The 27947-nt window shown below is 44.1% G+C and overlaps 2 protein-coding genes and 2 pseudogenes across 5 annotated transcripts; 1 reads left to right on the forward strand and 3 right to left on the reverse strand.

The window, feature by feature from the left end:
- The first annotated feature begins 647 nt into the window (after positions 1–647).
- On the forward strand, positions 648–2421 carry LOC125352937 (annotated as a pseudogene).
- Positions 2422–2752: 331 nt separating this feature from the next.
- Positions 2753–4395, reverse strand: LOC125353602 (annotated as a pseudogene).
- An 813-nt stretch (positions 4396–5208) lies between these two features.
- LOC125352852 (zinc finger protein with KRAB and SCAN domains 4-like) lies at positions 5209–27412 on the reverse strand. Of its 4 annotated transcripts, XM_048348250.1 has the most exons (7): positions 26283–26328; positions 23753–23756; positions 10108–10592; positions 9128–9275; positions 8781–8842; positions 8395–8512; positions 5209–6792 (listed from the first exon to the last, which is right to left on the reverse strand). In XM_048348250.1, exons 3-7 carry the CDS (start codon positions 10573–10575, stop codon positions 5966–5968), a joined length of 1623 nt encoding a protein of 540 aa, XP_048204207.1. In that variant the 5' UTR covers positions 10576–10592; positions 23753–23756; positions 26283–26328; the 3' UTR covers positions 5209–5965. The 4 variants fall into 4 exon arrangements, with proteins under 4 accessions (XP_048204207.1, XP_048204208.1, XP_048204206.1 ...); XM_048348251.1 differs by lacking the exons at positions 23753–23756; positions 26283–26328 and adding an exon at positions 27393–27412; XM_048348249.1 differs by lacking the exons at positions 23753–23756; positions 26283–26328 and adding an exon at positions 13147–13286.
- On the reverse strand, positions 16844–27264 carry LOC125352935 (zinc finger protein with KRAB and SCAN domains 3-like). The gene is made up of 6 exons (XM_048348329.1): positions 27083–27264; positions 21874–22356; positions 20471–20618; positions 20211–20272; positions 19832–19949; positions 16844–17969 (listed from the first exon to the last, which is right to left on the reverse strand). The coding sequence occupies exons 2-6, from the start codon at positions 22291–22293 to the stop codon at positions 17140–17142; spliced, it is 1578 nt and encodes a 525-aa protein (XP_048204286.1). The 5' UTR covers positions 22294–22356; positions 27083–27264; the 3' UTR covers positions 16844–17139.
- Positions 27413–27947: the final 535 nt, after the last annotated feature.

A 27947-nucleotide genomic window follows, 5' to 3' on the forward strand; every position in this document is an offset into this window, starting at 1 on the left:
AGTGAACTTAGGAGCTGTCTCAAGCTATTACCCTGTGGCTCCCTCATTAACTTCCTGTGCACCACTGGAACTTTCTCTTTGTTGGACATTTTTATTAAAGATTTAGGTTCAAGTTAAGTTCTCTAAGACCAACTTTGTCTAATTGCGTTCAAGTCCCAGGCTGAAAGACAGAAGATGTACTATGGCAGAGATAGTTTCATATCCAAACTAAGATCTTGGTTTAGCTGTCAGGTCTGCTACCTTTCGATAAGTAACGGTGATGAGAGGGCTGGGGATATGGCCTGGTGGTAAGAGTGCTTGCCTGGCATACATGAAGCCCTGGGTTCAATTCCTCAGCACCACATATATAGAAAAAGCCAGGAGTGGCGCTGTGGCTCAAGTGGTAGAGTGCTAGCCTTGAGCAAAAGGAAGCCAAGGACAGTGCTCAGGCCCTGACTTCAACCCCCAGGACTGGCAAACAACAGCAACAAAAAAGAAAAGTGATGAGGGAAAAAAACTCCAGAGAAAGTCAGAAAAAAGAGAATCTCACAGGGGAAGCTTTTAGAATTCTTGTCTCTAGGGCAGGCGGCGGCGGCGGCGCGGGGCTTTGTGGCCGCAGCGCGCGCGGCGGGGCCTGGCCGTCCCTGGGACGCGCCGCCGCCACTGCTGCCGCAGGATAGCTAGCGAGCCAAAGAAATATAGTGGAAAATGCAAAACAACGAAATTATAAAGCCTGCCAAATACTTTTCGGAGTCGGAAAAGAGCATCTTTCTTGCTTTAGTAGAAAAGTACAAATATGTGCTGGAGTGTAAGAAAAGCGATGCCCGAACTATTGCCCTCAAACAACGAACCTGGCAGGCGCTTGCCCATGAATACAACTCTCAGCCCAGCGTCTCTCTGCGGGATTTCAAACAGCTAAAGAAGTGCTGGGGATATAGCCTAGTGGCAAGAGTGCCTGCCTCGGATACACGAGGCCCTAGGTTCGATTCCCCAGCACCACATATACAGAAAACGGCCAGAAGCGGCGCTGTGGCTCAAGTGGCAGAGTGCTAGCCTTGAGCGGGAAGAAGCCAGGGACAGTGCTCAGGCCCTGAGTCCAAGCCAGGACTGGCCAAAAAAAAAAAAAAAAAAAGAAGTGCTGGGAGAACATCAAGGCTAGGACCAAAAAGATTATGGCTCATGAGAGAGAAAGTGAAGCGGAGTGTGAGCTCACTGCTCAGCAGCCACGTTCTGGGGAAGGAGAAGATCAGCACCATGCTGCCTGAGCAACTGTACTTCCTACAGAGCCCGCCGGAGGAGGAGCCCGAGTACCACCCTGACACCCCAGCCCAAGAATCAAATAGAGAACTGTGCGATGATGAGAAAGAGTTCATACATTTTCCAGTATGTGAGGGGACTTCTCAACCTGAACCCTCATGTTCAGCTGTCAGAATAACAGCCAATAAAAACTACAGGAGCAAAACCTCTCAGGAAGGTGCTTTAAAAAAGATGCATGAGGAAGAACACCATCAACAAATGTCCATCTTACAACTGCAGCTGATACAAATGAATGAGGTGCATGTGGCCAAAATCCAGCAGATAGAGCGAGAGTGTGAGACGGCAGAGGAAGAGCATAGGATAAAAATGGAAATTCTCAATAAAAAGATGTATTGGGAAGAAAATTACAGACTTTTACCAAGGACTGGCCTCTTTTTTCATTTAACCGGCCCTTTCCCAATTCACCCTAAGACTTTGGGAATGACTACCCTGTAATTAATCTGTGTTGGAAATGAAAAGTTTGGAACATGAACTTGCGGTCAGTAACTTGTAACTGAGCTACAACTAGGAAACTTAGAGTGGTAGTAGTCACTTATTTAAGAATACGTTCAGGTAAAACAGCTGCACCTTGTGTCATACTCTTCTGAAAATTATCACGATGAGTGCTGTAATTCTGAATGTAAGGTCTCTTAATTAGAATTCATGTAAGAACCATGTGTGAGTGTTGTAGGTTTCTTTTTTTAATCAAATGCAAGTGTGACTATAAAGGAGTGTGGCTGATTTTGTTTTTTCTTTCTAAGTAGTCATTTTCTATCCAAATCAATGCCCTCCCATTGAAAATGGCTGTCCTGACAGCCACATATCTCTACAAGGGAGAAACCATTGCTCTCAAAATGTGCTGGAGGCCTTTGGGGAATCTCTGAGAGAGCTGTGACCCCTTGTTCCCTTCTTCAGGGCCATCCTCTAGAGTGTGGATTTTCTTTCCCTAAACAGCATCTGGAAAGGTATTTTCCAAAGTGTCTCATAAAACTACCTTTTAAGGCCTCCCTTTCCCCCCCACCCCAAGAGGAATTCCAAGTAAGGTCTCCAACCATGGTAGTTTCGTTGGAACTAAGACTGTAATAAGAGGGTTTAATGTTCATTTAGATTTCTACCTTCTGTTATATTTGTTTTATTAAAGAAAAGTCTGGAAAAGAAAAAGAATTCTTGTCTCTACCTATTTCCTAATTATATGCCATATTATATAAGTAGAAACTCAGCCATATGTATGTGGTTTTGATTTTTAATTTTTTTTTTTAGTGTTTGAAAATAATTGTACTTTTATTTCCATAAGCATTCTGGGGGAAAAGTGTGTTGAATATAGTTTCCTGCTATGTTTCCTAACTTGTGATTATTTAAAATTTTTCTCATCAAGAGAGTTAAATAGCACTAAAACCAATTAATCAAACTTCTTTCTCCCACTTTTACATGCTCACTTCTAACCATCATTTCCCTGCAAAATTTCTATTTAGTCTCTCAAAAATCAATGCTATGAAAGTTTTCTGAAAGGCTCAGCCTTTTCTTTTAATCTCTGAATGATTACAGTATTCTGTAAAGCTGCTTCTCCCAGGGTGAGTGTCTCATCTAGCAATCTGAGGAAAGGAAGAGCTGTTGCCAGGGAAAACGGAGGGCTTCTTTGAGGTGCTTGGTACTTTTCAATGAAGTCTTTGATGTGGCTTACCCTATGAGAAATATTAAATTTCTGGACAATTCTTTTCCCATTGGCTAACCAGATCTGTACATTAGTAATGGGTTCCAAGTTGTTCAGTGAAACAGCACATAAAGTATTTTACTTTCAACTTCAATAATCTTTGCTTTTGAAACAATTTTTGGTGTAGCACTTCCTAGTCTATGACCCTGTCCTGAGAAGGGCTGGAACTCAGGCTTTATTGATATACATACTTCAGTTTTTTTGTATTCAACTTTCACATCCACCTCCTCTTTATCAGAAATTCCCTGTAATTCTGCAGGTAATTCCCCCTTCTTGATGGAGTTCAGGAATTGTTGACTTGCACCATCAGAGTAAGTTCTAAAGTCATTGTTGACAGTGAACCCGTTTTTCCACAATTTTATATGTATTTCTACCTGTTTCTTCTGTTCAGTGGGAGACAAGGATTTGGCACCAATCTTCTGAGCTTCCTCAAAAAGGCTGTCAACTAAGTGTTCACAATTCATTTGCTGGTTATCACTAAGAGGCTGATTGTCAGATCCTGTGTCACAAACCCATTCTTCTTTTATACCTTCAGGATTCTACTTCTTTCATTCTATGTGTTTCTGAGCCCCATCATCCGGAGAGGGATGGTTGAGGGAGTCCCCCACCCTCACCCCCCACACCTGGGGGGCCCTGAACGGGCTTAATTATTGATTTTTAATTTTAACATAATGAACTCAAATGAGCTTCAGACTTTGGGGGAAATGATGAAATTACCTGTACTCTATAGTTTTTTTTAGCTTTTATTATAGAAATCATTCTTCTGTATAATATAAATGTACTTCTTAGTACAAAACCAGAAAAAGCATGAAATGTCAAAAGAAAACCTTGCAGCATCCAAATTCCGGAATCTTAGTGCTACTACAAATATAATTACTGGTGCCACAAACCAAGTGAGAAATGTAACTGCAAAAATGAAAACATGTTAATATAAGTAATGTGCTATGTGGCAGTGGCTCATATTTGTATCCTACCTACTCAAGAGGCTGAGATCTGAGGATCCTGGTTCAAATTCAGCCCAGGCTGGATAAGAACCATGAGGCTCTTCAGTTCACCATCAAAAAGATGGAAGTGAAGCTGTGGCTCAAGTGGTAGAGCACTAGCCTTGTGTGAAAACTCAAGGACAGCACCCAGATCCTGAGTTCAAGCCCCAGGACTGCTTCAATTCCAAAAGGAAATGGTACCCTAATGACAGAATGTCACCCTGAAACTTTTGTAGAAACTCGATTTGACAAATTACATTATATTACTTGTATAGTGTCGACTTTAAACAAAAGATTTCTCATTTAAATTCACAGGACTAAAATTTTCACTATGAGGAGGTAAAAGTATATTTAAAGCAGCCTGAGAAGTTGGGTTAATGGCTGAAGTTCTCAGTGTGAATAATTCAAGGAACTGTTACCACACATGTTATGACAGGCAATGTACTATCTGAGCAACATGCCCAGCCCTACACATGATTTTGGGAGTTAAATAATTTGAAGACTATGACTGCACACTAATATTAAAGAGTTTGAGACCAAAAGTAATACTTGTTTTAAATATCTAGTGTGAATTCACTTGCTTGAGGGAAGTGTGAACTTAGCAGGGTTGGGTTTTGTGCAGTTTGCTATGCAGAATGGGTTGGCAAGTGAATAATCACTGAGCAAAAAAGGGCAACAAAAATGTCTGTTTCCAGGGCTGGGGATATAGCCTAGTGGCAAGAGTGCCTGCCTCGGATACACGAGGCCCTAGGTTCGATTCCCCAGCACCACATATACAGAAAACGGCCAGAAGCGGCGCTGTGGCTCAAGTGGCAGAGTGCTAGCCTTGAGCGGGAAGAAGCCAGGGACAGTGCTCAGGCCCTGAGTCCAAGGCCCAGGACTGGCCAAAAAAAAAAAAAAATGTCTGTTTCCAAACCTCTTGTCAAGTGAGATCGAGAGTGAGCCACACCAGAACATTAAGATAAAAACTCACATAAGCACACTGGAAGCTGGGCAAACTAGTGCTACCTACCAAGGGAAGCTGAATTATGGCACATGTACTGTCACTATTTGAGCATACAAGGAAATAGCAAGTTAATGCCACTGCTTTTGTAATATGACATTTTAAAAGCTGCCTTCTGGAGGCAGTATGGAACAGAGTACTGTGGAAAAAGTAGGTGCTTTTGTCCATCTGGCTGCCACTGACTGTCTTCCACTTAGTGCTGTCCAACTGCACCCGTTGTAGACCTCCCTTACTGGTGGTTGAATGGCATCCTGTCTCAAATACCATTTCAGGTATTTTCTCCAGTCTCCAAAACCTCTCCCACTACCCTAGGACAATGAGGTTGTGGATATGACAGCAGCAGGGTGGAGGCAAAAGTTTTTACAGATTTGAGATTTGGCATAGGCCAACGATAACTACAACTCAAGAACCCAGAAGGTACGTTTTGGAAAATTTCTCATTTTATTCAGATCTGATAACTAATTTGTACACTACCTGAATAGGAACACTTTCTCAAGAATTGCAAAATTAGTGTCAGAAAAAAAAAATAGGATTGAATCCCATGGATGGCACACATTCAGAATGATTTAGGAAAAATAAGCTGTTTAAGGCATTTCTCACTAGAAATCTTAGGTAAAGAAATAAGGATTCTTTATCACAGTAACCTCACCTTCACCCAGGCTTTGGCAAGCCTATTTACTTGGTATGAGGTATACTAGACTGACTCCGAATCTAGAATTTGGGGGCAAGTAACCAGTCTGTAAGCCCATTTTATTTCCAATGGAGGAAAATAAAACTTCAGTTCGGTCTCCAGACAACTCCAACAAAACCTATGAAATAAGTTTTCCTTCTGGCCACATTGTAGAACACAGAAGATCATTTATCCCAAACTCTAGCTTTTTAACATGTGATGGTGTATATTAGTAAGGCCTGAGCTCACTGTGGCCAGGAAGGGAACAATGGAGGATTCTTTTCAATGACAAAGAGCACCAACTTTGTCACGTATGGCACAGGTCACTGTGACAGAAGTCCTTTTCCCATGTGGCTTCTCTGGTGTTGAACCAGGTAAGAAGTTCGAGTAAACCCTTTTCCACATGTGTCACACTGGTAGGGTTTCTCACCAGTGTGGATTTTCTGATGTTCAATAAGGCCTGTATTCTGAGAGAAACTTCTCTCACACACATTACATTTATAAGACACAGGATTTGCAGTATTTCCCCATTGGCTTTGCGTTCTACCCTGACTTTCCTGGTCAGGCTGATGAACACTTTTAGCCCCAGTATGGATCCTCTGATGTCTCCGGAGATGTGAACTACGCCTAAAGGCTTTGCCACACATGATGCACAGGTATGGCTTCTCCCCAGTGTGAATTTTGTGATGCTCAAGGAGGCTACAGCTCTGGCTGAAGGTTTTCCCACAGTTGTCACACTCATAGGGCTTCTCCCCAGTGTGGGTTCTCTGGTGTTTGATAAGGTCTGAGCTGTGACTGAAGGCTTTGCCGCATACTTTACACTCATATGGCTTCTCACCAGTGTGAACTCGCTGATGAGTGATAAGGGCAGAGCTCCCAATGAAGGCTTTTCGGCACTCCTCACACTCGTAAGGTTTTTCTCCAGTGTGGATTCTCTTGTGCTTACTCAGGCCTGAACTCTGAGCAAAACTCTTTCCACATTCATGGCAAATGTGCCGCCTACTCCCTGTGGCACTTTTCTGTTTTCTTTGTAACCTGCTCTCCTGCTCGCATACAGGAATCTGGGCAATGTCCTCACACAGGGGTCCAGGCTCTTCTTCTGGTTTTTCACCTGTAGTCACATCACTGGTCTTTACCTGCATTTCCTGACCTGAAACCACAAATGTCAGTGACATCAGTTATATCCTGCAGGGCAGGGAGCTGTGAGATGAACAAGGGAGCAAGAATTACAAAGGTCTCTGCATACCAAGGACCAGGATTTCAGTGCAGGAATGAGGATGGGAAGAAGAGGGATTCCAGGAATCCTGGAGAGACCTGAGAATGGGAACTGGCCCATCAGAAGAAACATACAACTGGGAAAGGTGGTACAAGGGAAAGATGGAAAGCTGGTGAGAACCAAGGACTATGCTAGGGATACCTGGTTTGGATAGGTATAGGGGATGGACCTGAGAACTCTAGTAATAGTGAGATGGGGCCATATACTAAAGATTTGAAATAAAAAGGGCTAAGCACAGAAAGTGATAATAAACAGGGCAAGTAAAAGGATTTAGGAAGAATTAGACTCAGAAATTGGTCAGTAACGGGTTTATCTTGGATTGTACCCTAGGAAGAGTCAAGGGCTGTAAACAAAACTGTGGTCCTGAGAAACTGAAGCTGGAGCTTCCGCTGGGGCACTAACGCACTCTGGGACCTTTTCTATGTCTCTGCACCTTCACCTCTCAAGTGAGGGTCTACAGTCAATGTCTAAGGTTCTTGTCACTCACACTCTGTGACTCCTTGTCTCACCATTTCCAAAAGAGTTCCCTCAACTTGTTCTTCAGTCAAACCTAAGTATAGGACGGAGAAGGAAGAAAGGAATTTTTTTTTTAACTGTGGGGCAGGAACTCTGGAGTTTGAACTCAGGAGCTTGCCCTTGCTTTAAGCAGGCACTCTACCACTTTATGTCTAGCTCTTCCTAATGTTATTAGTTATTTAATAAGCTCTTGCTTTTTTCCAGGGGCTAACCTAGATAATAATTCTTTTATTTACACTTCTCATGTAGTTGAGATGATAGGTACACACCACTATAGCCAGCTTTTTCTTAGTTAAGATGAAGTCTTGTGAATGTTTTGGCCCAGGCTGCCTTGAAATTGCAGCCCTTATCTAGCCTCTCAAGAAGATAAGATTACAGGCTTGAAACTCTATAATCGACTTTATTATATTTTTTCAGTGCTGAGGATTGAACCCATGGTCTTATTCAAAATGGGAGATAAGAACCGGACACAAGCAGCACATGCCTGTAATCCTAGCTACTCAAGAAGCTGAGATCTGAGGTTCACAGTTCAAATACAGCCGAGGCAAGAAAGTCTGGGAGTGCAGCTCTGGCTCACAAGGGAAACTGCTAACCTTGAGCAAAAAGACTCAAAACACCCAGAACTGGCACATACACAAAAGAAAGCAAAAACAAAAACAAAATGGGAGGTAAGCACTCTACTCAAACCAGCATTTATTGAGCATTTCTCATGAAGGGAATAATAGTAGAGAGTCCAGCTGAATCTAATTCATCCTCACCTTGACTAGAACATTGGCAAGTCAAAGAAAGCAAGATCACAAGTGTCATGGAGCTAGTCAGTGGTTTGGAAAGCCACAAATGTGGTGTAGAACCCAAACATAATGAACTCAATCTTTTCTAAGGACCTCACAGGGTTAGTGTGTTCTAATATTCAAGGGATGCTAAAAAACCCTAGGAGAAATCAGTGCCCATTGGTCTTACCCAGGGAGACCTGGCTGCCACAATTCTGCCTTTCATCTCTGTAGGGGTTCATCTGAGATGAATCCTGATGAACCCACGCAGGGGACAGGGTCATGGCATTTTCCATTTTCAGCAATCCCTAAAGGAACAGAAATGGTTGACCAAAGAAACAGAGGAAGGAAGAGCAGGCAGGCACCAACAACTCCCAAGACAAGAATGAAGTTTGACAAGTCTCATAAGTAGACAGTGATGAGCACCCTTGGGCTAGATGAGAAAATTCACATCCCATTTAGGACTTAGGTAGAGGAGTTTAGCTGGGGGTCAAAGGTGAAATGGGGATAGAGGAACTCTGCAGGAAGCACAACAGTGGTAAAAGGCAGTAGGAAGGCAAAGGGGTTCCAGCTCACCTGGGACTCTGGAGTGAGTCTGGCAGAGATCATTGGTTCTTCTCCACAGGCTTCGTGGAAAACTAAGAAGGAAAGAAGCTCGGCATGAGACCTACCCTAGCATCCAGCCTTCCTGCCTGTGGAATACAAGCTTAAAAGCTGGAAAAAGTTCTGCAAAAACAAGTTTACATACAGTTGATTCATTTTTCCAAATACTTGATCCCTACTAGATTCAATTCTAGAGCCAAAACAGATCTGATATTCTCTGAAGGCATATAAAAACCATACAATAGTTGAATGTATGTATTTCACTCCCAGTACTACCAATAAGAGAGAGAGAGAAACACAGCCTAGAAGACAACACTCACCTCTGTCTTGTAAGGGTTGGGATTCCAAAGATTTATGCTTAAGTAGAGAGTTCATTGGCTGCAATTGGCTATTTTGTGAGCCCTGGGCAGTTGCAAACGGGACCACTTTGGAACAGAGCAGTTCTTGCTCTTGATCACCATCTGGGACCTAGAAGTTAATCATTTTTCTTTTCATTTACTCATCACACATGTCTATAACACTTTCTATGAGCCTGGCACTACAATTTATGGATACAGTGAGAGTTAGCATACTGTTACAATAGAGTTCTGTGAAATAAATCCAAGTCAAGAAACTTAGTTTCCTTGCTTCCAGTCCTGTGAGGGGAATGTGCACAAAGACTCTGTGCCATGCAAGGAGAAAACAGTCTCATAACACAGGCAGAAGATGGAGCTAAAACCAATCAATTTCTACCAGGTTCAAAACTATGAACTTGAATAGGAAAGATGGTTTCATTTTTATTTGTGTCTCAGAAACTGGTCCATTATTAACAGAAACAACAAACAAATGTGGCCTAAGCAATGGCCACATTGCAGTAAAATATCACTTATCATCATTCTCAAAGGACCAGTTTTGTTTTTTTGGGAGGGGGGTCTGAGAATAGAAACAGAACTTGGTACCTGCTGTTTTCACTCAGTGGCTGGGGCTCTACCAACTGAGCCACACTTCCAACCCCACAATGACCTGTTCTAAACTGTGTCATTAGGCTACCCCATTAATTTAAAATGGTATAAAATGAATAATGGTACCAATTTGATTAGTATTTTCCTAAGTGAATTCAGGAAGTCTAAGTTATTTTGCAATTTTTGGTATTTTTCCTTATGTATTTGGAAATCCTGTTCTGAGAAAGGAGGTCAGGGAATTTTTGCCTTACTTCCAAAGAGGTTCTTGGTACAAAGAGAGTGAGAACCCCCAGACTTGAAACGTACATCCCTCATTGGGAAAGTTCTGGATGCACAGATACTAAACCTGTTTTTTCTACCTGCGGCATCGGCTCATCCAGCTGCCTCTCCAAATACTCCAGCAGCACCACCACCTCTGCCCCACTCTCTGGGCGCTGCTCCCGCACCCAGCCCTGCAGGTCCCCCGGCAGGATGGTCAGGAACTGCTCCAGCACCAGCAGCTCCAGGATCTGCTCCTTGCTGCGCAGGTCCGGCCGCAGCCACTGTCTACAGAGCTCCCACAGCTGGCTCAGCGCCTCTCGGGGGCCCACAGTTGTGGGGTACCGGAAATCACGGAAGCGCTGGCGACAATGCTCAAGACCCTGGGCACTGCTGCCTGGCAAATGGACCTCCTCTACAAAGGAGGAGGCCTCTTCGTCTTCCACTTTTATGACCAGAAGGCCGATCTGATCTTCTATAGATTGGTCATCCAGGGCTGTGCTGGCCTTCGACTCTCTAGCCATCTTCAGTGAAAGCAGTATTGGGGGGTCACTGTAATAGCATACCATATGTCGGCCAGAGATCTCTGAAACACAGAAATAAGTCAGTTAGCTTCTAAGCTTGCAAACATTTGCCTCTCCTCATGTCCAGGATTCTCTGATGATTCCATCACAAAACATTCATGGATCTTTTTTCCCTATGCTCAATTGCCTCTTTGGCTTCACTTTCTGTACCACCCCAAACCTGATCCTCTGTATAACTTCCCAATGTGGCCATGACAGGGTCTTGCCACCCCTACTGCCTTGATTAATGGACATAGAAACTGACAGTGAAGATCCAGGCTTGTTCCTGCACTCTCCAGAGAGCATCTCAGTGATCGGCTGAACCTGCCTGGTCTTCTGAACTCAGGGGCTGCCTCTGGTCATTGCCACCCCTTCAATCTGCCATCTCCTAAGGACCAAACTTCCTGGACCAACATCCCTCCAGGCTCAGGCAGTGTTACCCCCACTAAACCTTCAACACATCCTACACTGCCCACCACAAAAATGGTCATGAATGCTGCCCTGGCAGAAGTACCCAGACATGCTCCTTTCTGTTACTGTGTTCTCAGGTAACCAGGCCCATGATGCCTGTCTTCTTCCTTGTATTGAAGGACCTCACTCTCCAGTGCCTAACATATGGTAAGTACTATATTAACTTCAGCTAATTGTCAAATCCATTAGCCTTTTTTGGTTTAGGTAAAAGTGGGCCTTGGAATTCTTCTCTTGACCTTTTCTTCTTTCCACATCTTGGAATCACTTATAACACTTTAACCCCCCTTTTTTTTCTAAATTAAATATTCTTGATCCCTATTCTGAGCTGCTTCCCAGACAGTTCTACCAGGAAATCTTGCAAATTCAATTACATGTGCCCCAAACTGATTAGTGGTGCGGGTGGGGTGATAGAAAGGGGGGGGGGTGGACAGGGACAGAAAAAGGACAAATTTGACCATAAGAAAATGTTTTGTTTGCTTTTGTTAGTTGTGGGGCTTGAACGCTGGGCCTGGGCACTCCCTGAGCTCTTCAGCTCAAGGCTAGAACTCTTACCACTTGAGCCACAGTGCCACTTCCAGTTTCTGGTGATTAATTGAAGACAAAAGCCTCAAGGACTTTCCTGCTCAGGCTGGTGTTTGACAAGATGATGGTTTTGAAGCTGAGTTATGGAGAAATGATTTTGATTCACTGTAATTTCTTTCTCCACATTTATGCTTGAATTTCCCAGAAACAATTTTAAAAATCAAGCTAAGTCCTACTTTACTTCCATCATACATAATGCAGTAAAAGCATGTATGTGGGCCATGGGAAATGGAAAAAATGACCATAGCCTAGCCCAGAGTAAATCAGAAGCCCAAGAGGGGGTAAGGAGGGTGTAACCATATGCTGGAGGAAAGATATAGAAGGAACAGTAAGGCTGTTGACCTATGTTATTGTATCCCTTCTGTACATCACTCTTAATTACAAAAAAATTGAGAAAAGTACAGGCTGCTATATCCTACACAGCTGTACTCCAGACACCATTCAGGTTTCACCACGTCATATTTGGTACCTGAGCCCAACTGACCAGCAAGGAATTATGGGATCTTGAGACCTGACTACTAGGAAATAGTCTCAAATAAGTAAATAAATTGAAGGCAATAAAAGGAAAGCTCATGTACAGAAGAAAGTTACAATTTTTTTGGTGGTTACAGGACTTGAACTCAGGGCCTGGGCACTGCCTGTCAGCTTGTTTTGCTTATGGATAGTGCTTTACCACTTTTAGTCACAGCTCCACTTCCTGTTTTCTGGTGGATAGTTGAAGAGTTTCATGGACTTTCCTGCTCAGGCTGTGTTTGATGGTAATCCCCTGATCTCAGACTCCTGAGTAGCTAGGATACCAGCTTGAGTAAAACAGCACCCAGGCAAAGTTACTAATTTTAAAAAGATAATGACACAATATTGTGGAGTGTAGGGGAGGTAGTATGGACTCATATCATGCATGTAATGTATATTGCCCCAATGGGAAGCTTACAAAACTTGCATATCCTCAGCACATAGTGGGGCCAATAATTTCTGCTGATACCAGTCTTTGTTGGAAACTTCTTTAGCACCTCCTAAGTCTCAAGCCAAAGATAAAGTATATTTACACCTTTGAAAACCATTGTGTATTTGAACAACTGAAGACACTTTGGGATTGGCTGCTCTTTAGAATATCTTATTTTTCTCCCTCCTAAAATATAGAAATTCATTACAAAAAGAATTTGGTGAATAACACTAAAATTAAAACAACAACAATAATATCCAGTTCTCAAGCCTACTCATTGACGATAATATGCTATCACAGTTAAAAATAAAAAAAAATAGCAAATCTTTAGCTGTGCTTACTGTCCCCGGTAACATTTTAAGCACCTTACAAATTTAATTCTCTCAAAACCCCAGTGATTTAAAGTGACGTCATTATCCCCGTTTTACAAAGCCAATAAAATAAGGCACAAGGAGGACTGGTCACAAAAGTCATACAGAAAATATACATGGTAGAAGGCAGATTTCAACCTAGCAACCCGACTTCGAAGTTCTGGCTCTTGTCCCAGGACAACAGAATCAACGGAAGACCCTGGAACTAACCTGGTCGCCAGGAAGGACAAAAATACCACCGCTCCCATGTTCAAGGTTCGTCTATGTGACCCAAGAGTCCCACCAGCAACTGAGTGGCGGCCCCAGACACCCGGAAACGACCCTAGACAAGGGCGCCCAGGGTGGGCCCAATCCTGGGACCTCTGGCTACGCCTGAACGGCCCGGCTTGCCGCGCCTCTCCCAGGGAGTCTGGGTCCTCCCGCTGGGGCCCACCGGGAGGGCGCAGGGACCGGGAAGGAAAGCGCTCCACACGCTTACTCCGCAAATGCACCCCGACCCCGGAACAAAAGAACCGCATCACTGACAAGAGCGGAGCCACCGGAGGACATCTACACACGCACACACCGGAAAGCCGCCTCTGCTCAGCCCACACTCCACACAAGTGCCCGGAAGTAGCAAACCTCCCGCAGGGCGGGGCGGGGCTCCATTTCCGGCCTCTCTAGCTGCCTCCCAGGCAGCACTCTCGGTGGTTTGCTGCCTCTGGGTCTCCTCTCCTCTAGGTCCTCTTATGAGAAATAAGAAGCATCATTTTTCTTAGAGGGAAGGATTACGATTTCTCAATTCTTATTCATCCAAAGGAAAGACTTCAGCGAAACATAACATTACTTAGCTTCTCCCCACATGTCATTCAGTTCTCATAATCTAAGGAACTAAACACCAAAGGGCTGGGAATGTGGCTTAGTGGTAGGGTGCTTGCCTAGCAAGCATGAAGCTCTGGGTTCGATTCCTCAGCACCACATAAACTGAAAAAGCCAGAAGTGGCTCAGTAGTAGATGGCTAGCCCTGAGCAAAAAGAAGCCTGGTGGCTCAGTGGCTCAAGTAGTAGATGGCTAGCCCTGAGCAAAAAGAAGCCTGGGACAGTGCTCAGGCCCTGAGTTCAAGCCTCAGGACTGGCAACACCCCCCCCCCCACACACACCTAAACCACACCCAAAACCAACCAAACAAGAACACAGAAGAAACTGGGCATCCTAAGCATATCTCCTCCCTCTGTCCTGTTATGATGTAGATATTCCATGCTACTTTTGCCAAGGCTTGCAGTGGGCATGCCTCGAGGATAGCTCCTACACTCTGCTGGTATGAGCTGATTTAGAGCTCAGTTGCTTTATCCAGTCTAACTTCTGTCAGCACTTGGTTCAGACTTCCAGGTCCATCATGTCTTACTCCTATATTTCTACTGTTTATTTTTATTGTGTTTTTTTTTTTTTTTTGGCCAGTCCTGGGTCGTGAACTCAGAGCGGGAGCACTGTCCCTGGCTTCTTTTTTTGCTCAAGGCTAGCACTCTGCCACTTGAGCCACAGCGCCACTTCTGGCCATTTTCTATATATGTGGTGCTGAGGAATCAAACCCAGGGCCTCATGTATACGAGGCAAGCACTCTTGCCACTAGGCCATATTCCCAGCCCCTATTTCTTATTGTTGTTGTTGTGAGCCTTTGAACTCTGGGTCTAGGCACTGTCCCTGAGCCTTTACGCTCAAGACTAGCTCTCTCTCACTTTGATATACAGCTCCATTCTGATTTTCTGGTGATTGATAATCTCAAAGTCTCAAAGACTTTCCTGCCCAGGGTGGCTTTGAATTGCAATCCTCACTCTCAGCCTTTTGAGTGGCTAGGATTATAGGTATGAGCCTGTAAAGGTGCCTGCCTGCCTTTATTTTTATTCTTCTAGGCACTGTCACAGTTTCAGTTACCTGATGAATACGCACAACAGTCATGCAGGTTCCTATTCTGTTACCACTCCGTGCTGTTACCATATTTAGTAGTTTAGCTCAGTCCTCATTAGCTTAATGAGAATTGCATTCTCTCTTAAGCTTCAACGTGCTTTTATTGCAAAGACCAATAGGTAGCTTTGTGGGAGACAGATCTGAATTTGAAGCAAGGCAGGCAGAAAAGTCCTTAAGACTTTTTTGTTTTGGTCAGTTGTGGGTCTTTTGCTCAAGGCTAGCATTCTACCAAGTGAGCCACTGCACCATTTCTGCTTTTTCAGTGGTTATTGAGTCAGAATTTTCTGCCCAGGCTGGGCTGGCGTTGAACTGCGATCCTGAGATCTCAACCTCCTGAGCAGCTAGGATTACAGGCAAGAGCCTCCAGCATCCAGCCCATAAAACTCTTAATCCCCAATTAATCACCAGAAAACTGGAAGCAGCACTGCGGCTCAAAGTAGTAGAAGGCTATCCTTGAGTGAAAAACCTCAGGGACAATGCCCAGGCCCCTATCAATAAAAACAAAACCAACTCATTCCTCCAATGTCAGCATCCAGAGTCCTAGGATTACAGGTGTGCGCCACCAGTTTGGTTTAGGTAAATGAGTCTTGTTCTTTCTTTCAGTGTTGGTCCCAGTTGTTCTTCTCTCTCCTTAGCAGGTGTGTCCAGGAAGGCAAGGGGCCTAGAAGGCAGGACTGACATCTTCAACGTCTTGTCCTGAGTTTAAGCCCTAGCACTAAATAAATGAATCCATTTTCTTTTTTGTTGATAGTTAGATCCCTGTTTTCCTAAGATGAACATATGTGAACAATGGGAATTTCCACTCCCAGCCCTGTTCTTTAGGCTAATAATCTCATCTTCTTTCCTGTCCTCTTTTCTCAAGTCTGAGAAGTTAATGGCCTCACAAGAAGCCCAACCCTCCACTTGAGATTTGATCCTTCCCCTTCAGCTTTAAAAATATATCACATTATATTGAATTACTTGATTTGTGTGCCCAAACTGTTGTATTTATGACATTTTGTGCCAGCCTTTGAAGCAGCAGATCCCATACCATGTATTTGCACTATAGATGAGATATTTCCAGTCAGTCTCATATCTCCTGCATTAAAAAAAATTGGCTATACTTCTGTATACATATCATTGAATTGAGTTAATGGTCAGTTTATTTTGTAAATGGAATCTGTACTACCGAGTTACTATAATGAAGGTAACAGTGAAAATTCAGAGTAATGACCTAGCCTAATTTCAGAAATTCTAATGTGTTTTTGTATTTCAACTATAATTATTATGCTGATTAATGTATTTTCAAAGACACTGGTTTGAATTTTATCCACACAAAAATTCAGCACAAATATGTCCTTTTAGGTATAAATTGTCCCTAGAAATAGGAGTTTTCAATATAAGAATATATTTTCCATCATCAGCCTATTTTTAAAATTTTGTGCCCTAATAAGGATTCATGATATAGCAACTCATTTACTTTGTTTTTATCAGTTGAACAAAAATTTGCCCACTCTTACCTAATATGAGCACTATAAAAATCCATCAGCACATTACAGAATTTTAGCAACTATACAGTATTAGTTTGTGGTCCATTAACTCAACAAATAGTTATGGGCCAGGTACAATTTTAGGTATTGTTATTAGAGACATGAAAACATAATGAATGGACATCCAGTTTACAACGATATACAGCAGATTCAAATCCTGAGTTTAAGTCCCTCATGACTGCCTCTACTCCAAAAGGAAATGGTACCCTAATGGCAGAAAGTATTCACTCTGAAACTTTTATAGAAACTCTATTTGACACATTACATTGTCTTACTTGTATAGTGTTGACTAAACAAAACATTTCCCCCTTAAATTCGCACCACTAAATTTTCATTGAGGAGGTAACAAAGTATACTAAAAGTAGACAGCCTGAGAAGTTAGCTTAATGTCCAGAATTCTCAGTGTGAATTATTAAGGAGCTGTTACCAGAAACAGGTTTGATAGGCAATATACTGAGCAACATGCCCAGCCCCACACATGATTTTTAGAGTAGAATAATTGAAGACCATTACTGCACACTAATATTGAGAGTTTGAGACCAAAAGTAATACTTGTTTTAAATATTTGGTGGGAATTCACTTTCCTAAGGGAAGTGTGAACTTAGCAGGGATAGGTTTTGTGCAATTTGCTATGCAGAATGAGTGAGAAAGTGAATAATCATTGAGCAAAAATGGGCAACATCTATGTCTCTGAAATGTCTGTTTCTACTTCTTTTCATGTATTGCACAGGTCACTGTGACAGAAGTCCTTTCCCTAGGTGGCTTCTCTGGTGATAATCCAGCTTACAAGTTCGAGTAAACCCTTTTCCACATGTGTCATACTGGTAGGGTTTCTCACCAGTGTGGATTTTCTGATGTTCAATGAGGTCTGTATTCTGAGAGAAACTTCTCTCACACACATTGCATTTATAAGACGCAGGATTTGCAATATTAACTGCCTGGCTTTGCATTCTATCCTGATCTGCCCGGCCAGGCTCTCGAACATTTTTAGCCCCAGTATGGATCCTCTGATGTCTCCGGAGATGTGAACTACGCCTGAAGTCTTTGCCACACATGACACACGAGTACGGCTTCTCACCAGTGTGAATTCTGTGATGCTCAAGGAGGTTACAACTCCGACTGAAGGTTTTCCCACAGTTGTCACACTCATAGGGCTTCTCCCCAGTGTGGGTCCTCCAGTGTTTGATAAAGTCTGAGCGATGACTGAAGGCCTTGCCGCATTCTTTACACTTATACGGCTTCTCACCAGTGTGAACTCGCTGATGAGTGATGAGGACAGAGCTCTTACTGAAGGCTTTTCTGCACTCCTTACACTGGTAGCGTTTTTCTCCAGTGTGGACGCTCTTGTGCTTATGCAGGCCTGAACTCTGAGCAAAACTCTTTCCACATTCATAGCAAATGTGCTGCCTATTCCCTGTGGCACTTTTCTGTGTTCTTTGTAAAATGCTCTCCTGCTCCCATACGGGAATCTGGGCAATGTCCTCACGCAGGGGTCCAGGCTCTTCTTCTGAAGGTTTTTCACATGCAGTCACATCACTGGTCTTTACCTGCATTTCCTGACCTGAAACCACAAATGTCAGTGACATCAGTTATATCCTGCAGGGCAGGGAGCTGTGGGATGAACAAGGAAGCAAGAATTACATAAAGTTTACACAGCTATGTAGGTTTGTTCACTTTCAAGGACACAACTCTGCATACCAAGGACCAAGATTTCAGTGCAGGAATGTGGATAGGAAGAAGAGGGATTCCAGAAATCCTGGAGAGACCTGAGAATGGGAACTGGCCCATCAGAGAAACATACAACTGGAAAAGGTGGTACAAGGGAAAGATGGAAAGCTGGTGAGAACCAAGGACTGCGCTAGGGATACCTGGTTTGGATGGGTATAGGGGACTGATCTGAGAGCTCTAGTAATAGTGAGATGGGGCCATATACTAAAGATTTGAGGGCTGGGGATATAGCCTAGTGGCAAGAGTGCCTGCCTCGGATACACGAGGCCCTAGGTTCGATTCCCCAGCACCACATATACAGAAAACGGCCAGAAGCGGCGCTGTGGCTCAAGTGGCAGAGTGCTAGCCTTGAGCGGGAAGAAGCCAGGGACAGTGCTCAGGCCCTGAGTCCAAGGCCCAGGACTGGCCAAAAAAAAAAAAAAAAAAAAGATTTGAAATAAAAAGGGCTAAGCACAGAAAGTGATAGTAAACAGGTCAGTAACGGGTTTATCTTGGATTGTACCCTAGGAAGAGTCAAGGGCTGTAAACAAAACTGTGGTCCTGAGAAACTGAAGCTGGAGCTTCCGCTGGGGCACTAACGCACTCTGGGACCATTTCTATGTCTCTGCACCTTCACCTCTCAAATCAGGGTCTACAGTCAATGTCTAAGGTTCTTGTCACTCAAACTCTGTGACTCCTTGTCTCACCATTTCGAAACAAAAGAGTTCCCTCAACTTGTTCTTCAGTCAAACCTAAGTATAGGACGGAGAAGGACGAAAGGAATTTTTTTTTTTTAATGTGGGGCAGGAACTCTGGAGTTTGAACTCAGGAGCTTGCCCTTGCTTTAAGCAGTCACTCTACCACTTGAGTCATATGTCTAGCTCTTCCTAATGTTAGTAGTTATTTAATTAGCTCTTGCTTTTTTCCAGGGGCTAACCTAGATAATAATTCTTTTATTTACACTTCTCATGTAGTTGAGATGATAGGTACACACCACTATAGCCAGCTTTTTCTTAGTTAAGATGAAGTCTTGTGAACGTTTTTGCCTGGGTTGGCTTGAAATTGCAGCCCTTATCTAGCTTCTCAAGAAGATAAGATTACAGACTTAAGCCTCTATAATCAACTTTATTAGTTTTTTTTCAGTGCTGAGAATTGAACTCATGGCCTTAATCAAAATGGTAGATAAGAACTCCACACCAGTAACTCATGCCTACACTACTCAGGAGGCTGAGATCTGGGGTTCACAGTTCATATCCAGCCTAGGCAAGAAAGTCTGTGACTCTTTACCACTCCTAATACTCAAGAAAAGCTGGGAGTGCAGCTCTGGCTCACAAAGGAAAGCGCGACCTTGAGCAATAAAACTCAAAAGACCCAGAACTGGCACATGCAAAAAAGAAAGCAAAAACAAAAACAAAATGAGGGGTAAGACTCTACTCAAACCAGCATTTATTGAGCATTCCTCATGAAGGGAACAATACTAGAGAGTCCAGCTGAACCTAATTCATCCCACTCACCTTGACCAGAACATTGGCAAGACAAAGAAAGTAAGATCACAAGTGTGATGGAGCTAGTCAGTGGTTTGGAAAGTCACAAATGTGGTTTAGAATCCAAACATCATGAACTCAATCTATTCTAAGCATCTCACAGGGTTAGTACGTTCTAATATACAGGGGATGCCAAGAAACCCTAGAAGAAATCAGTGCCCGTTGGTCTTACCCAGGGAGACCTGGCTGCCACAATTCTGCCTTTCATCTCTGTAGGGGTTCATCTGAGATGAATCCTGGTGAATCCATGCAGGGGACAGGGTCATGGCATCTTCCATTTTCACCAATCCCTAAAGGAACAGAAGTGGTTGACCAAAGAGACAGACGAAGGAAGAGCTGACAGGCACCAACAACTCCCAAGACAAGAATAAAGCTTGACAAGTCTCATAAGTAGACAGCGATAAGCACCTTTGGGCAAGATGAGAAAATTCACCTCCCATTTAGGACTCACAGCTTAGCTGTGGGTGAAAGGTAAAATGGGGACAGAGGAACTCTGCAGGAAGCACAACAGTGGTAAAAGGCAGTAGAAAGGCAAAGGGGCTCCAGCTCACCTGGGACTCTGGAGTGAGTCTGGCAGAGATCATTGGTTCTTCTCCACAGGCTTCGTGGAAAACTAAGAAGGAAAGAAGCTCGGCATGAGACCTACCCTAGCATCCAGCCTTCCTGCCTGTGGAATACAAGCTTAAATACTGGGAAAATTCTGCAAAAACAAGTTTATATACAGTTGATTCCTTTCCCAAATATTTGACCCCTACAGCACCAATAAGACAGGGAGAGAGAGAAAATATACAGTGTAGAAGACAACACTCACCTCTGTCTTGTAAGGGTTGGGATTCCAAAGATTCATGCTTAATTAGAGGGTTCATAGGCTGCAACTGGCTATTTTGTGAGCCCTGGGCAGTTGCAAATGGGACCACTTTGGAACAGAGCAGTTCTTGCTCTTTATCACCATCTGGGACCTAGAAGTTAATCATTTTTCTTTTCATTTACTCATCACACATGTCTATAACACTTTCTATGAGCCTGGCACTGCTTCCAAGAACACTACAATTTATGGATACAGTGAGATTTCGCATATTCTTACAATAGAGTTCTGTGAAATAAATCCATGTCATGAAACTTAGTTTCCTTGCTCCCAGTCCTGTGAGGAGAATGTGCACAAAGACTCTGCGCCATGCAAAGAGAAAACAGTCTCATAACACAGGCTGAAGATGGAGCTAAATCCAACCAATTTCTACCAGTTTCAAAACTAGTGGTCTGTAAAGTTGGATAGAAGACTGACTTCACTTTTATTAGATTCTAAGAAACTGGTGCATTATTAATGTAAGCAACAAACAAATATGGCCTAAGCAGCGGCCATGTTGTAAGACAGTTTCCTAAAGGTAAATTGCTAATCATCACTTTCAAATGACCAGTTTTTTTGGGGGGGTGTCTGAGAATAGGAATTGAACGTGGTACTTGCTGTTTTCACTCAATGACTGGTGCTCTACCAACTGAGCCATACTTCCAACCGCTTGTTATTAACCTTATCATTAAGCTACTTTGTCTACCCCATTAATTTAATATAATGTTATCACAAATTAGTTCACTATTTTGCTAACTATTGTTTCAGCAAGTCTGAGTTATTTTGCAATGTTTTGGCATTTTTCCTTTACATATTTAGAATTCCTGTTCTGAACTGGATATTGTATATATGCTTACCTTTTTTTTTTTTTTGCCAGTCCTGGGCTAGGACTCAGGGCCTGAGCACTGTCCCTGGCTTCTCTTTGCTCAAGGCTAGCACTCTGCCACTTGAGCCACAGCGCCACTTCTGGCCATTTTCTATATATGTGGCGCTGGGAAATCGAACCCAGGGCTTCATGTATATGAGGCAAGCACTCTTGCTACTAGGCCATATTCCCAGCCCTATAAATGCTTACCTGAAGTAGGGAAGGGAAAGAAAAATGGAGGGTGTAACAAATATGATGAGAAATGTACTCACTACCTTATTGTGTAACTGTACCCCCTCTGTACATCACCTTGTCAATAAAACTTAATTTAAAAAATCAGGACATGATAAAAAAATTTCCTTTTCTCAGAAAAGAGGTCAGGGTATTTTGGACTTGCTGCCAAAGAGGTTCATGGTACAAAGAGACTGCGAACACCCAGGCTTGAAAGGCATGTCCCTCGCTGGGAGAGTATAGGGTGCACAGATACTAAACCTGTTCAATCTACCTGCGGCATGGGCTCATCCAGCTGCCTCTCCAAATACTCCAGCAGCACCACCACCTCTGCCCCACTCTCTGGGCGCTGCTCCCGCACCCAGCCCTGCAGGTCCCCCGGCAGGATAGTGAGAAATTGCTCCAGCACCAGCAGCTCCAGGATCTGCTCCTTGCTGCGCAGGTCCGGCCGCAGCCACTGCCTGCAGAGCTCCCGCAGCTGGCTCAGCACCTGTGCAGGGCCTGCAGTCTCGAGGTAGCAGAAAGCACGGAAACGCTGGCGACAATGCTCAAGACCCTGGGCACCGCTGCCTGGCAAGTGGACCTTCTTTGCAAAGGAGGCCCCTTTGTCCTCCACCTTTATGATCTGCAGTCCCATGTGATCCTCTGTAGTTTGGTTGTCCAGGGCTGTGCTGGCCCTCGACTCTCTAGCCATCTTCAGTGAAAGCAGTATTGGGGGGGTCACTATAGTGGCACACTGTATGTCGGCAACAGGTCTCTGAAATACAGAAATAAGTCAGTTAGCTTCTAAGTTTGCAAACATTTGCCTCTCCTCATGTCCAGGATTCTCTGATGATTCCATCACAGAACATTTGTGGAGCTTTCTTCCCTATGTTCAACTACCTCTTTGGCTTCACTTTCTGTCCCACCCCGAAACCTGATACCTTGTATAATCTTCCCAATGGTGGCCATGAGAGGGTCTTGCCACCCCTACTGCCTTGATTAATAGATATAGAAACTGAGAGTGAAGATCCAGGCTTGTTCCTGAACTCTCCAGAGAGCATCCCAGTGATTGGCTGAACCTGCCTGGTCTTCTGAACTCAGGGGCTACCTCTGGTCATTGCCACCCTTCAATCTGCCACTCTCCTAAGGGCCAAACTACCTGGACCAACATCCCTCCAGGCTCAGGCAGTGTTACCCCCACTAAACCTTCAACATCCTACACTGCCCACCACAAAAATGGTCATGAATACTGCCCTGGCAGAAGTACCCAGACATGCTTCTTTCAGTTACTGTGTTTTCCCGTAACCAGTCCAATGATGCCTGTCTTCTTCCTTGGATTCAAGGACCTTACTCTCCAGTGCCTAACATATGGTAAGTACTATATTAATTTCAACTAAGCATTAAATCCATTGGCCTTTCTTCGTTTAGGAAAGAGTGGGCAATGGAATTCTACTCTTGACCTTTTCCTCTTTCCACATCTTGGAATCACTTGTAATACTTTAACCCCTTTTTTTCTAAGCTAAACCTTCTTGATCCCTATTCTGAGCTGCTTCCCATGCAGTTCTACCTGGAAATCTTGCAAATTCAATTTCATGTGCCCCAAACTGACTAGGGGTGCGGGGTGTGATAGAAAGGGAAGAGGGGGAGAGAGCAGGGACAAGGATAGAAAAGGGATATTCTTGAGCAAAAGACAATGTTTTGCTTGGTTGGGTTTTTTTTGTTTTTTTTGGCCAGTCCTGGGGCTTGGACTCAGGGCCTGAGCACTGTCCCTGGCTTCTTCTTGCTCAAGGCTAGCACTCTGCCACTTGAGCCACAGCGCCACTTCTGGCCATTTTCTGTATATGTGGTGCTGGGGAATCGAACCCAGGGCCTCATGTATACGCGGCAAGCACTCTTGCCACTAGGCCATATCCCCAGCCCTGGTTGGGTTTTTTGGTTTTTTTTTTTCGTTAGTTGTGGGGCTTGAACTCTGGGCCTCGGCACTGTCACTAAGCTCTTCAGCTCAAGTGTATAACTCTACCACTTGAGTCACAGTGCCACTTCCACTTTCTGGTGGCTAAATGAAGACAAAATCTCAAGGACTCCTGACCTGGCTGGCGTTTGACAAGTGATGGTTTTTGAGGCTGAGTTATGGACAAATGATTTTGATTGACTGTAGTTTCTTTCTCTACATTTGTTTGAATTTCCCAAAAACAATTTAAAAAATCAAACAAGTTTCTACTTTATTTCCATCCTACATAATGTAGTTTTTTTTTTTGTTGTTGTTGTTGTTTGTTTTGCCAGTCCTAGGCCATGAACCCAGGGCCTGAGCACTGTCCCTGGCTTCTTTTTTGCTCAAGGCTAGCAGTCTGCCACTTGAGCCACAGTGCCACTTTTGGCCATTTTCTGTATATGTGGTGCTAAGGAATCAAACCCAGGGCCTCATGTATACGAGGCAAGCACTCTTGCCACTAGGCCATATTCCCAGCCCTGCACATGACCTTTATAATAACAAAAAAACTCAAAAGAGAACAAGCTGATGTATCCTATCCCACTATATTCCAGACTCCATTCAGGTTTCACCACCAGTCATATTTGCATCCTCACCTGACTGAGCAGGACAAGGAATTATGGGATCTGGAGACCTGACTAACAGGAAATAGTCTCAAATACGTAAATAAATTGAAGGTAATATGTAGGGAGCCAACAGCGAAGTTCATCCTGACTTCTGGCTATACTCTCAAGGGCATGCAAGGTCATGGCTTAGGGAGCCAACAACAAAGTTCATCCTAACCTCTGGCTATGTTGTTATCTCAAGGACCTGCAAGGACATGGCTTACTTGAAGGACAGTACTAATCCCGAGATATACCCCTTCTCTCCTGTCAACATTCTTTCTCATGCTCTCCTTCCCAAGTGATCTGACGTCCTTACCTGAGCGGGGTCCTCTGCCTTCGTCCCAGGTTTTCAGGACCCTGTTCGGGCGCCACTCTGCTGGAGCCAGCCAGCAACAAAAGGGAATCCTGAATGGGGGGGGGGGGGGTGGACAGGATTAAAGAAAAAGAAAGATACAAGACAGGAGAAAAAAATACAAGAGACAAAAGATGGGATCTGGGAGGTCTGCAGCTCAAGATTGTAACTCAAGACTGCAGCCATGTTTATTCTTAACTTCCAGCTTATATGCAGTTTAGGAACCAGGGAATAGCATAGGATTAACTAAGGTTTAAGAAAACAGGAAGGCCCTGAACTTGGTAAATGACAAGAGGCAGTAAAACAAGATAAGGTTGAATGGTTTACATAGACATAATAAAACATCTGGGGATTAGTACTGTCTTTCAAGTAAGCCATGTCCTTGCACGTCCTTGAGATAACAACATAGCCAGAGGTTAGGATGAACTTTGTTGTTGGCTCCCTAAGCCATGACCCGGCACACCCTTGAGAGTATAGCCAGAAGTCAGGATGAACTTCGCTGTTGTCTCCCTACAGTAATAAAAGGAAAGTTCATGTGTGGAAGGAAGTTACAATTTTTTTTGGTGGTTAAAGGACTTGAACTCAGGGCCAGGGCACTGTCAGCTTTTTTTGCTTAAGACTAGTACTTTACCACTTTTAGTCACAGCTCCACTTCCAGTTTTCTGGTGGATACTTGGAGATAAGAGTTTCAGGGACTTTCCAGCTCAGGCTGTGTTTGAATGGTGATTCCCTGATCTCAGCCTCCTGAGTAGCTAGGCTTACAGGCATGAGTCAACAGCAACCAGGCAATGTTAGTAATTTCAAACAGAAAATGACACAATATTGTTACAGTGGAGTATAGGGGAGGTAGTGTGGACTTGTTATGGGGTTCCAGGGAAGGGATTCCCCATCCCTCACAGAGTCAACCACTCAGACACAGACTCAGGCAAAAAAGATGGATTTAGGGGCTGGGAATATGGCCTAGCGGCAAGAGTGCTTGACCTTTGGAAGTAGAATGACTCAAACTCCAGAAGCAATCCTTGCAGGCTTACAAATTAAAAGGCCTTATTTACAATCATTACAAAAGTATTTTGGGGCTGGGAATATGGCCTAATGGTAAACTTGCCTCATATACATGAAGCCCTGGGTTCAATTCCTCAGCACCATATACATAGAAAACGGCCAGAAGTGGCGCTGTGGCTCAAGTGGCAGAGTGCTAGCTCAGGCCCTGAGTCCAAGCCCCAGGACTGGCCAAAAAAAAAAAAAAGAAAAAAGATGGATGTATTGGGGAAGTTCAAGATGGACTGGTCCCAGGTTTCAGAAAAACATGTAACACAAAACAGGAGAGTTGCACAGAGACTTACTTACAGAAGATTTCTAAGTATCAAGAATCCAATTTAGCTCCAATGGCAAACTGACTTGGGATGCCATGGGGCCGCGAACATGTGGCATGGCATAATGGCACCTGACTGGCCTGATCCTAAATAGGGTAGAGTCAGGGGGCTGGGTAACAGGAAACTCCCAGTACCAAACACTTCACTGAGAGGTTCAGTAACCTATAGCAGGCCATATGCCCACCCCTGTTAACACCCATTACCTAGGGATGGGACTTCCCTTCCTGTAGGAATCCAGGCACACACATCAAGACAAGATACTGGATAGTACATCTTGCCATGTGGCCAACATGGTACTGGCCAGATCTGACCTCCATATTAGACTCATATCATATACCTAATATATATGGCCTAACTGAGAGACATAAAGAACTTGTAGATCCTCAGCACATAGTGGGACCAATGATTTCTGCTGATACCAGTTCTTCGCACATTGCTGGAAACTTCTCTAGCTCCCTTAAGTCTCAAGCCAAAGATAAAGTATCTTTACACCTTCGAAGACCATTGTGAATTTGAACATCACAAGACACTGGGTTAGGCGGCTCTTTGGAATATCTGATTTTCCCCCCCTCCTGAAATAGAGAAATCCATCACAAAAAGAACTGGGTGAATAACACTAAAATTAAGACAACAACTACACTATCCAGTTGTCAAGTCTACTCATTGAAGATAACATGCTGTCACAGTTAAAAATTTTTTTAAAAGGGCAAATCATTAGCTGTGCTTAATGTAACCGATAACATTTTAAGCAACTTACACATTTAATTCTCTCAAAACTCCAGTGATTTAAAGTGAGGTCATTATCCCCGTTTTACAAAGCCAATAAAAAAAGACACGAGGAGGACTGGTCAAAAATCATACAAGAGGGCTGGGAATATGGCCTAGTGGTAAGACTGCTTGTCTCCTCTGCATGAAGCCCTGGGTTCAATTCCCCAGCACCACATATACAGAAAATGGCCAGAAGTGGCGCTGTGGCCCAAGTGGCAGAGTGCTAGCCTTAAGCAAAAAGAAACCAGGGACAGTGCTCAGGGACAGCGCTCAGGCCCTGAGTCCAAGCCCCAGGACTAGCCCCCCCACCCAAAAAAAAAAATTTCATACAGGAAGTCAACCAAGCAACCCGACTTCCAACTTCTGGCTCTTGTCCCAGGACAACAGAATCAATGGAAGACCCTGGAACTAACCTGGTCGCCAGGAAGGACAAAAATACAACCGCTCCCATGTTCAAGGTTCGCCTATGTGACCCATGAGTCCCACCAGCAACTGAGTGGCGGCCCCAGAAACGCGGAAACGACCCCGGGACTCCCGGGATTCCTGGCCAGGCTTCGGGCGCGGCCTGCCGCGCTTCTCCCAGGGAGTCTGGAACCCCTGGTAGAGGCCCACCGGGAGAGCGCCGGAACCGAGAAGGAAAGCGCTCCACACGCTTACTCCGCAAATGCACCCCGACCCCGGAACGCATCACTAAGAGGAGGGGAGCCACCGGAGGACATCTACAGACGCACACACCGGAAAGCAGCCTCTGCTCAGCCCACACTCCACACAAGTGCCCGGAAGTAGCAAACCTCCCGCAGGGCGGGGCTGGGAGCCACTTCCGGTCTCTCTAGGTGCGTCTGTGGCAGCACTCTCGATGGTTTGCTGCCTCTGGGTCTCCTCTCCTCCTGGCCCTCTTAGTTTTAAAAGAAATTAAAAGTAAAAATTGCCCCTAGTGATTGATAAGAAAGGGATAAAAAGCAAAGTACTAAAGTGTGTGTGCCTTGGTACCTTTGCAAAATCAAGAGAGTGAAAAGAAATCCATACTTGATAGTGGTCACTGAAATTCAGAGATCCTTCCACACCCCAACTTTTACCATTTCAATGCGTAGCTGACTCCACACAAAATCCCTAACTGGGCATTCTTTAAGATTGCAGTAAAGCAGTCAAGCCCTAGTGCTGGCAAAAGAAAAACAACAACAAAACAAAAGGGCTATCCACTGACTAAAAGTTAACTGTTGCCTTCATAAAACCAGAACTCCTGTATTTTGCAGGATGTGGCTCTCATGCTCTTGGCCA

Source organism: Perognathus longimembris, chromosome 6, assembly GCF_023159225.1.
Source record: "Perognathus longimembris pacificus isolate PPM17 chromosome 6, ASM2315922v1, whole genome shotgun sequence".
NCBI classification, from domain to species: Eukaryota; Metazoa; Chordata; class Mammalia; order Rodentia; family Heteromyidae; genus Perognathus; species Perognathus longimembris.